At 44.7% G+C, this 14,788-nt stretch overlaps 1 protein-coding gene across 3 annotated transcripts; it reads left to right on the forward strand.

Annotated features, from left to right (window-relative positions):
* Window positions 1-845: 845 nt before the first annotated feature.
* Window positions 846-11,285, forward strand: LOC109487399 (arginine/serine-rich protein PNISR-like). Of its 3 annotated transcripts, XM_019791387.1 has the most exons (12): window positions 846-917; window positions 1,966-2,080; window positions 2,593-2,841; window positions 3,314-3,534; window positions 4,066-4,219; window positions 4,883-5,085; window positions 5,503-5,634; window positions 6,084-6,195; window positions 6,801-6,854; window positions 7,922-8,074; window positions 8,785-9,820; window positions 10,653-11,285. In XM_019791387.1, the coding sequence occupies exons 2-12, from the start codon at window positions 2,002-2,004 to the stop codon at window positions 10,681-10,683; spliced, it is 2,424 nt and encodes an 807-aa protein (XP_019646946.1). In that variant the 5' UTR covers window positions 846-917; window positions 1,966-2,001; the 3' UTR covers window positions 10,684-11,285. The 3 variants fall into 3 exon arrangements, with proteins under 3 accessions (XP_019646946.1, XP_019646945.1, XP_019646947.1); XM_019791386.1 differs by lacking the exon at window positions 10,653-11,285 and having other exon boundaries at window positions 8,785-10,155; XM_019791388.1 differs by lacking the exon at window positions 10,653-11,285 and having other exon boundaries at window positions 2,593-2,742; window positions 8,785-10,155.
* The last annotated feature ends 3,503 nt before the right edge of the window (window positions 11,286-14,788 follow it).

Genomic DNA, 14,788 nt, shown 5'->3' on the forward strand with positions numbered 1-14,788 from the left:
GGAGGTTTCCAACCGGCTTCCGATACAATTTTGGTTATTGTCCGTCGACTCTATAATTTGGGTAGAAACTGTAGTTAAACGTAAATTTTGGATACGAAAAATGTAGTTTTTTTGCAGTTTTTTCAACGGACCTGCTTGGAAAAAACGAATTTTCCCAGGCTAACGGCTTATATGCTGAAATAGCTTACTACTTTCTGTTTCTGAAAAACAGAAAAAAAATATAGGTTGTTGCGATAAGTTTTTCGCAAAATCCGGTGACGCGAACCCCTAGAAATTCCACATAGAACGCAGCTATTTGGGTCATCAGGCGACAAACCGCATCACCCTTGCTCGCGGACTAATACCAAAAACGCTTCGCTGGCCGTCCAACTTCACCGCGCCGAAAAACACTACAATCCCAAGGCTTTTTGATCAATTCGAAACGTAGTTGAAAATCTACAGCGATCGCCGAGCTATGGGGAGCCAAACCTAGCGTGACAACCTCGCAGATCCGGCGATTTACTGCGCACTATTTGGAACCCTGGTCAGAATTAAACTCCGACCCGGAACCATAACATCAATCAAGGGTGAAAGGTCACGGCATGACTTTCGCCAGGTGTGATGGGAAATGTTTAGCCAGGTCCACTCCTAGCTCGGGGGATGTAAAATATTTGGATATCCACTGTTTTATTGATCTATACTGAATATTCTAGATAATGTTTGCGGATAAAATTCAAATGTATAAATTTAAAATGTTAGAAAACTCTTTTATTAAGGTCATTTTGGTGAAGATATTCAGTATGGAGGGAAAATAAAAGAGTAGTTTCCAACCCCTTTTGGAATGGAACATCTGTATGATTCGGTAATTTCCGGAGATGGTCGGTAATATTCGCCTGATGACGGCGAGAGACGGAGGCAGTCAGCCGAGTGCGAGCGAGGTCTCTTTTTCATGTCAAATTCTTTCTGTTTTATGGGGGTTTCAGGACACCTACATCTACATAGAGTGTACACCCACTTCCTTAGCAGGGATCTGAAGGGATGGGATGGTTTGATATCTCCGCGTAGTCGAGGAAAGTGGAATTTGTTTGGTGGATCTCGCTTGCCGCCATTTTGTCTGGTGTTTCCGATCTGTTTGAACGATCGTCTGTGCTGACCTGAGTTATATCTGTACGTGATCAGCGGGGTTACACCGACCTGGGGTCCGATTTGTACCCTCTTTTTGCGCTGACGGTAGTAGGTTTGACTTGCTGTTAGTTTTTACAGGAATAGAATGTGGTCAAGAAGAAAGAACCAGCCTTTTTTTCGGAGTTTTGCTAACGCCACGGTTACCTTGGAATGGGACGAATTTATCTATGTCACGGGAGGGGGCGTGCTAGCTAGATCTTACGGTAGAGCAAGAAGCCTCAAGGATCATCCATGTTTGAAGATACTTGAGTAGACTTAGAGACTTATAGATCATCTAGTCGATGATAGTACTTTATACTTTTCATATAATTTGTTAAGTACTATAAGTTAAATTCACACACGTACTGCAAGATCGAAAGGTGAAACAGAGGTGCCATAAAATAAATAGTTTACAGTGCCCTAAGGCATCAGCTTACTTTTAACTACTGTTCTTCCCATAATTGTCCTAAAAGTGAATAATACTCTTTGTTTTGACTAATCAAGTCTAATGAATTATTTCCATTACCCTCCAGAAATTCTGAATCTTTGTAGTATTTTACGTAGTTTTTAATGGTGTTAAATAGCAATTAGCAGTGTCGGTCATTGGACTAGGTAGGTAGGTATATAGCAATTGGACTTTTGATGTAGCAAAGGAAAAGGGAACATTTTGAATGTTCCTAGGTCAATTTCTTTTTTGTAAATGTCAAGGCGATTTATGTCGCAATATAGGAAACCCCTGCAAGTCCGGACACATTTTGCCCATGCGGGGCGTGAATATGCAATAAAGGTCATTGTCATTGTGCTTACTAGTATTATTTCTAGACCCATCCAGGACCAGGCTCTAGTTGAGGGAGAGACATGTGGCCTGCTCAGGCCCAGCAATGGGGGCAGTGGCCTGCCACACAGCCCAACCCCATGTACCCACAGTCTTCAGATGGTGAGTTTTCTCCAGAGGACTACAGATACCAGCAATCCATGATATGCAGAGATGATTTTGAGATGGCACTGACTTAAGAAAAAGATATTAACAACCACAACTTGTTGCAGAAAAAAGAAATAAAGAATTTTGAGCCCTGGTAGTGGTAGTCCACAAGAAACTGATACAGTAGCACAAAAGCTGCTCAGCCACTAAGTGGACTGTCCACTAACTGGTTTCAGTGACCGCGGGGCGCTGCATTTTTTAGTGGTAAAATACCTCAAATTGCTACCAATTATTCAACATTAGGATGGTACAGTAAAATCATTAATTTATGACATTCTATGGTGGGTGTTTTTACTTTCTATGCATCTTTCTGAAGATTTTTAGGGCACCACCAGGCGAACGTAAATTCATGGTAACAGTCTCTGGGTTTGTCCTAACATTTTCTACATGCGCTACAGGCACGATAGACTGGGCCGCCCTAGCTCAGCAGTGGATCTCTGGGTTCTAACATTTCTTGTACACTTAAGGCACGATAGACTGGGCCGCCCTAGCTCAGCAGTGGATCGCCCAGAAGGAGGCCCAGGAAGCCATGACGGTGCAGCAACCGCCCGCTGTCCAGCCGCCGCCCTCGGAGGGAGCCGCGCCGCCGGTCACCTCGGAAGGCCAGCCGCCCGCGAGTATGCCCGGTGATACTAATGGGAGTGGGATTCCTACAGGAGGCATGGGGTATAGTCAGGCTAATATGCAGCCTTACATGTCAGACACATGGGCGCCAGGTGCGGGAACAAACACTTTTCTTTTCTTTCACTTTAGTGGCAAGTTTCAGTCTGATCAAGCCAGAATCATGTGTTTAGAAGAATCGAGTGAGAATGACTTGTAGAATGTACCACTAATTACAAAATAGAGTCTACTTACTTTTCATATTTTGGTAGGATTAAGTTCTAACTTCCAAGACAATGGAAAATGGGTCTAGTCACTAAGTTTATCGTATATCTAGAATATGACAATGTTACATGATCAAGCACAACGTGATCTTTATTTTAATAAATGAGGAGATGATAAAACAATGATAGGATAATTTCAGTCAATATCAACAGTCTCCTATGGTCTTGAAACATAGTTTTCTTAATGTAGTAGAACCAAGTAAAAAGTTGCCTGTGTCTGAACAGGTTTGAAATAAGGTAGGTAAGGTATGAAATAATCACCTGCCTGTAAAGGTATGCTGACTTGTGTCCTTCCTCCCCACAGCCTGGCCCCCCATGCAGGCCGGCTGGATGGCTCCGCCCAACACCCAGCCCCCACCCCCCGGGGAGGAGGGCTCCCAGCCCCAGACGTTCGACTACGGACACGGGGGCATGCAGAGCTTCGACCACAACCACGGCAGCCAGTTCCCCCCACCCGAGAGGTTTGACTACAATCATGGAGGGGCCGGGACGGCTCCAGCGGGGCAGTATGGCTACCAGCCACAGGTCAGGTTTTTACTGCTGTGTAATACAGGGGGTCTGTATAGGGAAGGTGGGCTAAATGCCTATGTGACCAAAAGTCGTCTAGAAGATGTAAAACATGGAGTATTGAATACCAAACCGTTTCATTCTAATTCTTAATGCTACATTTTTTTTTTCTTTTTTGCACTTTGTCGTTTTCATGTTTTCTTTTCAGCACCATCACCCCACCGGCCGCACTTAGCCGTGCACCCAGCACCCTGGTCGTGATGCCCCAGTGAAGGGTTTTGACCAGTACCACATAGAAATAGAAAAGTCTATATATTAATCAGTAACACTTGATGCTGAATTCAGGAAGGCTGGCTATGCTATGTTTAAGAGTAACACAAAGTATTACTGTACACTAAATTTCCAGTACATGTAATTAGAAGAATGTAGAATACATGACAATGAATTGAGTCAAATGATTGAGTTACAAGATAAAATGGAAAGCTTCCAAAGTTTGTTCAACTTCAAGTTCCCATTCTGACATTCCTAAATGTTTGTGTTATTCCTCAGGGCTATGGTGAGATGTACAACCAGTACTGGCAGGGGGGTCCTGCCCCCGTACCCCCTCCCAGGGAACGCGAGTTCAGGGGGCCGGGGAGGGAGCGGGAACAGCGGAGAGACCGGTCACCCCCCTCCCCGGCTGGGGGGGCAGCTGCAACCATAGGTAGGTTCACAGCACTGGGTGTTAGGTTGTTAACCCTAACAGTAACACTAATAGTAATGTGTGACAACAACTGTAAAACAGGTGCCATACATTTCATAAGCTGCTGTCTCACTTCTCAATCATAGTATACTGTGCACAATATCAATCTGAATCCAGAACATTTCCAATGTTTAATCACTTCTCTCCTTGACTTGCCTGACTTTGCAGAGGTAAAATTAGCAAACACATAATGTGTGACAATAACTGCAAAACAGGTTCCATATACATGTACTTCATAAACTACTGTCTTACTTGTCAACCACAGTATACTGTGCATGGTATCAAAGGATGCAATCTACATCAAGGTCTTCCCCAATGTCTAATCACTTCTTTTCTTTACTTACTTCTACTTACATGTAGTTACTTTTGCAGAGGTAAAATTAACAAACACATGTGACCACAAGTGCAGAAAGCCAATCATTTTGATACCCCTTTCTATAAGTCTCAAGAAATGATTTGCAGATGATGACTTTTTCATCTTAGCTTGCATCCTGTGTTGATTCTAATTACCCAGGGCCACTCGGAACAGTGGCAAGTCACTGATGAGTGCCACCCTGGTAAAAGAATACAGAAATAAGATGAGTTAGCTGCTCTATCTTGACCGATTTCTGTCTTCTTCCCCAGATGCTGCCAAACGTAAGATCCTCCCAGCGTGGATACGAGAAGGTCTGGAGAAGATGGAGCGAGAGAAACAGAAGGCACAGGAGAAGGAGCAGAGGGAGAGAGAACATGCCCAGAGACTGGAGCAGCAGAAGGAGGGAGAGAAAGAAGGACTGGGAGACGACACACAGGCAGTGTCCCCAAAATCTCTGCTGAAGAGCAAATATGTGAGTACGCGGCAGTTTAGTTTGAAGTAATCACTCTTTTCAGTCCCCAGGTTTGGGGGGTTGAATTCTGGCAAGTGTCGAGTGGTTAGCACCTCCTCTTTTAGACAATATGGCCACAGTTTTCTTTCTTTATTTGATGAGACACACATCTTGAGCTTTTAAAAGAACCCACCACACTTCTTGATAAAATGACCGTGTTTGATGTGTAGCTTGTACTCGCCAACTATGTAGAAGACTAGTGTGTTTGCCGACTGCAACCTTTTCATGGTCATAATTTTGGACTTTCTTATTTGAGACGCAAACAAGTCTAAAACTTTACTTGCCAAAACAGCTGCAATCAAATATCACAGAAACAGTGTTGAGTTTTCTCAATATGTTGCAGGAAATGTTAACTGTAATCTTATCCTTGTCTTGAAGGACTCTGATGAGGAAGAAGCAGAGAAGTCCAAACCTTCGGAAGAATCGGGAGACGAGCAGCCGGCCAAGAACAGATGGGATGACAGTGAAGAGGAGGAGGAAAAATCCGAGGAGGAAAAACAGATGGAATTTGTAAGTGTGGCAATTGACCGTTTTAATGTGGCAGTTTGAATCTTTGTTAACATTCCTAATATTCCTTGATGTCATTCCTAAGTCAAGACCAAAGTCAAGAATGCGTTAAACAGATTCCTGCTGAACTCTTCTTAAAGCTTTTCTACTTTATTGATGATTTATTATACATTTATCTATTATGTTATTGATAGAGGTAATGATAACAATGAACACAATGTGTGTAATTAAGTAACTTTGAGTTGTTTTAATGTGGTAATATAGTGATTGAGCCAACACTCATTGTATCAATGCTTACACCAGGCTCACTTTGTATTGATTAGAAAAAAATCCAAAACATTGGGGAGTATTTTATAAAGACTATTTTTAGACAGGTTCTGTTTGATTTCTGTTTTGAGTAAATAGTAATGATGTCTATCAAGTCTAAACCTCTATCCTGGCTTTTATGACAGGCTCTGAAAGTACGACAGATGCTGACTGAAGTGCTGTTAGAAGTGACGAACGAAGAAATGGCCAAGGTGGCTCGGGAAGTCTACCAGAGGGCGAAAGAGAAAGTGGCAAAAGGTACTCCAATTGAACCCAGCCCTCATTGGTTTTCTGTAAGGCTTGATATCTTTGTAATGTTCTCATTATGATGATGTCTGATTGTTATTACAGCTTTTGTACTGTGTAGGGCTTGTAGCAAAATCAGTTACAGTCAAATTTGATAAGAATTGTATAAAATTTACAAGAGGTGGAAGCTTTGAACACGTGAAGTGTTGAATCAGTTGATATGAAAGTTGTCTTCAGCAATATTTGTGTACAGTTCAGGAATGTCCAAGGATAACTTGTGTCAAAAGTATTTTCAATCTTATGTGGCCAATGCTCCTTAAAAAAGGTTGAGAAGCTGGAGAAAATTTCTTCAGTTTCCTTTGCCTTGGGCAGTCCTATTATCTGATATTACCAAGCAGGTACAGTACATAATTCTGGCATTGTAAGACTGACTGGAGTAGAGATGTAGGTGTTGTAGGTGTGCACCGTGACTCAGTGTTTTTCAGGAGTGGCTACAGCCACGCGGAACGTCGGACTTCCCTCTGCCGGCGCCACACACGCCCGCAGCCATCGCTGTAGAGTCAGTGACAGTGTTTTTGGTGTCCATGCATTAACATTTGTCCTGTTATAAACCTAAGCCCCTGCAAAGCAGCTAGCACAGTCCACTGCTCTGGCTTCTATCAGCAGCCTCGGTGAGTATCTCTTTGTTACCTTATTGTCTCAAGTGTTTGAGGTATGGGCACAAAAATTGCTGCTTTTTGTAGACATAATAGTAGTTTTCGCCAGGATGGCTCCCCAACTTGCTACTCTGCTCTCCCAACCGCTTGCTTTCTCATAACTCTTGCCTCTCGCTATCTGGGATCTTTTAAACCAAACTGTGTTGCTCTGCTAAGCTTCTACCTTTCCTGTCGTAATCACATATGACATCCAGGACATAAAATCTTTTCCTTACGCCATATCCATTCTACAAAAGCAGTATCCCTTCAAGCCTTCTATATATTAAGCTTCTGATCAATCTTTTATTTCAAGCTGAACTGCTTTGCCCTTCTGTTCTTTCCCTTCCTCTGAGAGAGCCATTAAGCACCCAGATCTCAGGCTTTCTTTCTTTGCTGGTTAATCTGTGTGCAGGTAAAGATTGTGCAGCAAACCCTGAGATAGTCCAGATCCCGCATTTCAAGTGCAAGCCATGTTTTCTGTCTTTTGGAATTACTAATGAAACTCTAATAAGAGACAGGGAGTGTCAAGTACAAGAGCTAATGTTGCAATATCTTTGACTAGCGAAAAATAAAACATGTAGGTTTTCTCTCTTCTGAGTTGTTAAAACTTAATCAAATGATGCTTTTCAACATTAGTCCTGATAATAAAACCAAAAAAGCTTTTAGATTTCAGACACAAAGACAATTTTGTGTGACTCAATTAAAAAATGCCACAGCAATGAGTATGGTAGCTACATTGGTAGCTTGATATGAAATTGAACATCACCTTGTCGGTTTTGGATATCAGGTTTCACAATTTTGAGTAATAAAGGTGCCACAAAATGGATCCTACAATGTCAGTGTCACTGACGAAAGGTAGTGGATGCTACTGAAATGTCTGTCTGTGTCCAAAATCATATCCAGTTGCTTGAGTAACTGTTTCTGGCATATCTTAGCTGGATGTCTAACCTATACCGATGGATCCTACAATCGTATATTGACAAGAAACTTCACATCCCTTTCCTGACCACCCTGTATAACTGTTCACTGCGTCTGCTCGGCAGGTATCGGTGCGTACGGGTCGGACAGCGAGGACTCGAGCGGAGGGGAGGAGGACGAGGAAGTGGACTCGGACGTGGAGCTGATGGAGACCATCCGCAGGAAGCAGGAACTGCAGCGCCAGAGGGAGCTGCTCATCGCACAGGAACCGGACACCGGTAAGGGCTTCTTCTGGGAGGATAAGATTGCAGCACTTGCAATTCATTTTTGGGAATAGGTGGCCTTTTTTTTTGTGTGCTGTATTTCCTCCATTATGTCTAGTAAAACCGACCGTCCCTAGAAAAAATTGCCGACCTATTTTTTTTTGGTGGACCCTGCAAGGGCCATAAATTTTCGACCTTTTCTAGCTCCACGATCTGACAACACATACAAGTTTCACTTTGCTAAACTGTATTGTATAAGTTGGACACCTATATAGATATCACTGAAGTCTATAAAAAAAAAGATATTCCCTACCTACCGACCCTACTTTTTTCAGGACTGAAACAGGAAACGCAACTTTTTTTTCCTAGGCCTGAGCTATCCTCAGCAGGGCGCAAAATACTGGGTGGTGTACTCAAATATTTTTGAAGGTTTATATATGTAAAGATGTATATTGGTAGTTTACAGCATATTCAAAAATTTTGTTCTGCAATTCAGAAATACTTTCTGCAAATACACACTCAAAAGTCTGGATATAAACCCACAACATATACAAAATTGCATGTTGGCAAACATTTTACGTGCAATTTGAAATATACATGCAAAATTACTCAATACATGTATGTTCTAGAGTCAGTAGTAAACACAAAACTCTTGAACTTTTCTTCTGCAATGTTGTAAATGTCTCTGCAAAATGCATCTTTTTTAACACTGTTGTCCCTTCCAGATGACATATTTCTGGAGGATCGCAAGCCCAAGGTCAACAGGAACGAATCCGTAAGTCCCAAAAAGGAGCCGGAATTCGAACGGAAACCCGCGGAGCATTCCAAATGGGATCAGCTGCCCGCCGCGATGAAAAACCAGGAGCAAAACCATTTTGGGAAAAGGGGTCAATCTGAGGAGAGGGGGTCTCAGGAAGAAGTAAAACAGGAGGAGGGGGGAGGGGAGAAAGAGGGGGAGGAGAATGACGAAGTACCAAAACGACGCAAATCTACGGTTGAAGTTGTGAAAAGGGAGGAAGAGGACAGTGACTCGGTAGATAGTAGCAGTGACAGTAGTTCTAGCGACGATGAGAAATCGAGCTCAAGCTCCGAGGACAGGTCTAGGAAGAAACGACGTAAGGACAGTAAGGTTTCTTCCAGACGGAAGAGCAGACACTCCAGAAGTCGTAGTCGGTCTCCGAGACACAAGCGGCGTAGGGAGAGAAGCGAGAGTAGGGAGAGGAGCAGGAGTAGGGACAGGGATAGGGAGCACAGGCGACATAGGGACAGAAGTAGGAGTAGGGACAGGGACAAGAAGAGTAAGCGGGGTAGGGACAAGGACAAGAAGAGGGACAAGAGGGACAGGAGTGAAGAGAGGGACAAGAGAAGGGATAGAAGGGAGAGTGTTAGGGAGAAGGACAGGCAGAGATCACCCAGTGCCAGTTCAGAAAGTGGCGATTCTCTCTCCAAATCAAAGAGTAGTCGCCATCGGTCGAAAAGTAGGTCCCCGAAACACAAGCGTTCGAGAGGGGACAGGGCCGGGAGGGACAGGAAGGGGGGTCGGGAGGAGGGGGACGAATCCCGCTCGCAGTCTGATGATTACGAGGACACGCCCAGGGAAAAGCGGAAAAAGGACCACCACCAGAGTCGGAGTCGTTCGCGAACGCCCAAGAAATCCCACAAATCCAGCCGGTCGGATTCGCGGAAGCACAGCCGGTCCTACACGCCCGAAAGGTCTGGTAAGAAGTCCGGTCGAAAACACAAGTCTAGATCCCGCTCAAGGTGGTATACAGTTTTCTCTTTTCTCTACTTGCTAAGGAAGGGCCTTTTCAAAGATGGTTGTGCAATGACAAGTTCCATTCTCCCTTGCGCGGAGGGTGCGTAAACCAGAGGCAGGCTCTCCCCATTGTCGACATGTTTGTAAGTTGTTTTTTTCCAGTGGGGCAGCTCTGCCTTCCTACCTGTGCTGTCAGCCAAGTGACAATGGGACAAGCTTTGGTTGCAACCGTTTTTGAAAAGCAGCTTTTTAAAACATGCCCTACCTTATTGTTTAATCCCTGATAGCAGCTTTGGTTGGTCGTAGCTTTTTCTTGGTGGGTCACTTGAGGAGAGAAAAATTGCAGCAGGTTTAAAAAAAAAATTAATCTTTAATTTTGAAAAAGAAAGTGCCAAAATGTGAACTGTTGACTGGAAAAACGTGCGAAACATTTTCCACCGCCCTTCTTCCCTTATAACACGATCTGCCAGGGTTATAGCTAGACCAAGCTACTACCAGAGGACGTTATCAGTAGACAGACTTTAGGTAAAGAAGGCTACAACGTTTGCAGTGTTCCCACTGATATTTTTCACTCGCAAACTTGTAGCCCAAGTTAAACTCTGTCTAGTGATTTCTGAGGGCATCAATAGAGCTGACGTGTTAATCTTACGCCGTTATCGTTTCGTAGTTACAGAGTGGCAATCATCATGATCGTGTCTATGTCTTTGTACATGTACTTTGCATCACATTTGCATGTTTAATTAACACTCGGCCTTTCTGCATTCAATTTCTGTTGTCGTTATCTCTTGTTACACTGAGAAGAACACAGAACTTGATGGTCCTTGTTGTTGTTTTCAGATCTGTGTCGCCGAAGCGGCGAAAGCACTAGGACTGCCTAAGACTTTCCTCACACTGGTTTGCCACCCAGTTGGAGCCATCCATCCATCCACTTCCGCCATTTCCACCTTGTCTTCACAAAACGCGTTTTTCTGCACAGTCAGGTTAGCTGTCCGTGGGAAGAAGTTTCCTCTGTGTTGATGGTGTCTTTCTTCATGTGACTTTTTGAGGCTCTTCGAACAAAGTCTTCTGAATTTCGTATTATTGTAGAATAAGATTTTCGTGTGTCTTTTGACCCTCATAGATCAAAACCTTGGAACGAATTTTGAACGTCATTAAACAACAAAATTCAACTTTTTTTATACAAAACCTCTATGTTGTCTAGGCAACAACATGTCTTGTTAGTAACAATTAAACCCAGGTAAAGAGAGAATACTTCAGCAGAGTTCTGACACTTGAGTATAACGTGGTGTATGCAAATTTGTGACAACTTCCACAGAGTTGTTTTCCTGTAATTACGGTACGAATAATTCCTCCTCCGTCTGCAATAGCAAGGTTGGAACACGTTCTAGCAAATGTCTCGCTGCACACTGATGACCACAGCTGTGATTAGGAATGTGTAATATTGTCAATAAATAAACTTGAGAATTGTCAGAAGTGATGGCTGCTTGTGATCTGTGTGTGATAGTCCACATTTTGTAGATCTCAAAGAAGTGGTGGTAGATTGTTAGTCTCTACCAGGCTTTGGGAGGCGACTGGAAAGAGTAGAAACTGGGCAAATAGAGAGATAACATGCCAGGGGAGTTAGTCCAATGTACTTTATTAGTGGACCAACTCCCTTGGCATGTTATCTATTTGGCCAATTTCTACTCTTTCCAGCCACCTCCCAAAGCCTGGTAGGGGCTATCAGATTGTACGAATTTAAATCCTATCAAGAAAAACATACACTGCACTATCCAAATGCTGTGCAAAGCAAAAGCTTCCCATTGGAAAAAAATTCTTCCCAACTCAGTTTTGTGCATATCTTTTTTATTCCCATGGAAAGTCCTACATGGAACATGTCCTTCAGATGATAGCAACAGCAACAATTTCAGGTTCTAAATTCAACCCTCAGATTTTCCTTGATATGATATTGAGTGGATGGTAGCATATGATTGGCTTGTTCCTAACCAATCAGGGCAGGGACTTGAATATACTGGATTTGTGATTGGCCTATTCATGACCAATCAGGAATCTTCAACACACTGTTAGATGACAGAGCCAACGGCATAGGGTAACCCTTTATTAACCATACTTGCTGTCGCCGAGTTTTGAAGATTTAGAGGTAACATTTAGACAAATCTGACAACCATACATTGTATGGTCCCTTAATTGTCCCTCACAGCTCCCCTTCGTGCTATCACTGGCCAAATACCTGATTAATGTGCAGTTTTCCTTAATTTGCATATACTACGCCAAGAGTCAAAGTTCAAAGGTTACCCCTATCCCATAATGCCCTAGTCCTCATTCTTTTCCTTGGCGCGCCATATTGGAAATACGTCGAGAGTTGTACTCAGCTTTTCATCAAGCTTGATTCCGTTTTTTCGCGTCGTTGTCAACCCTTATACAACCGGGATGTCTTCCAAGAAAGTCAAGACACCGTCGCAGGATGTGAGGGAGGTTCGGACCTCCCAAAAGCCCGCTAAAACCGCGAAAGAGAGTCACGCGGAGGAGAGAAAGTCAGCGGACCCCGCGCTTTCTCCCTCCCATGGGGACGCTGGTATGCCGACGGACACCTCGCAAAACCAGGTCCCTCTCGGCCAAAATCGCGTACAAAATGCCGATTTTGCCGGGCAAGCGGGCGGCTCCGGCTCGTGCTCGGCTCCGGTCGATACGAGTCGTGGGGACGGGTCGGCTGCCCGCCGGGCAGGCGACTCCAGCGTGACGCACATGGAAAGGGAGCCCGCCCAAGGCGGCTTCCCGCGCGGCGGACCACATGTGGCAGCCGCAGCGGCTTACGGACCCAACCCGTGGTTCAACTTCATGCCGCCTCCACCTTCCCCGCTTGGATATGGCTTCCCAGCGCCACCGACTAGCGCCTTTGAGAGCAGAATGTCGGCGATGGAGAGAACCCTCCAGGACGTCACGACAGCTCTCCAAGCCATACAATCCTACCGAACGGGCGGTCCCGGACCCTCTTGCTCCGCGGACTCACAGTCCTACGCCTCGGGAAGCGACTCAGAGGACGGGGAAGAGAACCAATCGGCCTCCGAGGAGGCCGAGGAGGAAGGTATGTCATTTGACAATCCTTACAATGAGAGTAATTCAGGTCTTTCCCCTGCTTCGGAGGATCTAAAAAAGTACCTAAATGATCTTTTCACTAGACGCCTCCCTAAGGAGGAATACGAGAAACGGTGTGGGCAATATTCGGTTCCCTCTAACTTGATTGACATCGTGAGTGCCCCAACCTTCCCCCAGATCAATCGGCGTTGTTGGAATCCAAAACAGCCGAGGGAGAACGGAAATTATTGGGCCTACATAGCCGTTTTATGCAAGTCGCTAAGCCACTGACGCACTGTTTGTATGAACTGAAATATGATCGCCGTCCATGTGACAAGGATTTTGTGGTGGAGACCTTAGAATCGGCTCTAGTGCTGCTGGGTAGTGCCTCCTTCAACTTTTCCCTACATAGAAGAGACCAGTGTGCCAATTTGGTCGGGAAAAAGGAGCTAAAACATCTCCTATCTGAGGATAACCCCACATCAAAACATCTGTTTGGGGATGATTTTGTTAACCAAGTGAAGAATGCCTCCACGTCTAAGAAAGCTCTGGGAGGCGTCTTCTCGTCGGGAGGGCACTACAACCAGAAGTACAACCCAAAGAAAGACTTTCGGAACAAATCCAAGGGTAGATTTCGTTCAGACCACAAGAAGGCTCCCTACCACAAAAAGAAAGCTAACACTCAGTCTCGGGGGGGTTTCGTTCCCCTCCAAAAAACTAGGACTAGTCACTCCAAGATCTCCACCTCCTGGGCCACCCTCTCTCCAGTACCACAACTTTCATCTTCCAACTTGTCACCTCCCTTCCGTGGGGCGAACTGCCCATTTCGTCCACAACTGGCGTATGATTACACAGGACAATTGGGTATTGGACACCATCCAGGGTTACCGTCTAGAACTCTCCTCCCAACCATCACAAATCCACATACCGGTCACCAAAGTTCGCCCCGGCTCAGACACAATTCTAATCGACCAGGAGGTGGAAAAACTCCTCTCAAAAGGAGCTATCCAGAGAGCCTTACCCACAACAGGTCAGTTCATCTCTTCAATTTTTCTTGTCCCCAAAAAATGCGGAGAACTTCGCCCAGTTATCAACCTCAAGTACTTGAACAATTTCATTGTCAAGAAACATTGCAAATTGGAAACATTCCAAAAGGTCTTGGATCTCCTCCAACCGGGGGATTATATGACAAATCTAGATTTGAAGGATGCCTACTTCACCGTACCCATATTCCACAATCACAGGAAATACCTACGGTTCATATGGAAAGACAGTCTTTACGAGTTTGCAGTCCTTCCCTTCGGTTTGTCCTCGGCCCCCAGGGTCTTTACCAAGATTCTCAAGCCAATTGCGGCTCAGCTACGAGCCCTCGGAGTCCGGCTAGTAATATATTTGGACGATATATTGATAATGGCACAAAGTGCAGATCTATGCAGAGAGCACACGGCTCTGACCCGGTCCTTCTTAGAGAACCTGGGGTTTGTAGTCAACTTGGAGAAGTCGCAGTTAACACCATCCCAAACAAGGGAGTTCCTAGGGTTCACTATTTGCTCAGTGAAGATGGAAGTCCTCCTGCCGGACCAGAAAGTACTGAAGATAGTGGATCGATGTCAAAACCTACTATCGAAGGGAAAAGCCTCCCTTCAAGAACTAGCGAGCCTAGTAGGGTTGTTGTCTTCAACCAGCCAAGCGGTGCCACTGGCACCCCTACACTACCGTTACCTACAGAAAGATCTACGTCTCGGTCTCAAGAAGTCGGGACACTACAGCAGTGTGATGCGTCTTTCTCCGATGGCACGACAGGATCTGTGTTGGTGGCCGAAATCGCTAACAAACTCGAACGGGGCTCAACTGAGACCACAAACAGTCCTGGAAGTACAAAGCGATGCCTCCCTCCA

The sequence above is a fragment of the Branchiostoma belcheri genome, unplaced genomic scaffold (genome assembly GCF_001625305.1).
Source record: "Branchiostoma belcheri isolate BF01 breed outbred unplaced genomic scaffold, Haploidv18h27 scaffold88, whole genome shotgun sequence".
In the NCBI taxonomy this organism is placed as follows: domain Eukaryota; kingdom Metazoa; phylum Chordata; class Leptocardii; order Amphioxiformes; family Branchiostomatidae; genus Branchiostoma; species Branchiostoma belcheri.

Coding starts and splice junctions, on each gene's coding strand:
- LOC109487399 (XM_019791386.1), top strand. CDS start 2,002: ATGTGGCCTGCTCAGGCCCAGCAATGGGGGCAGTGGCCTGCCACACAG. Junction 3,535..4,065: donor AGTATGGCTACCAGCCACAG/GTCAGGTTTTTA, acceptor GTTATTCCTCAG/GGCTATGGTGAGATGTACAA. Junction 6,855..7,921: donor GGCTTCTATCAGCAGCCTCG/GTGAGTATCTCT, acceptor TCTGCTCGGCAG/GTATCGGTGCGTACGGGTCG.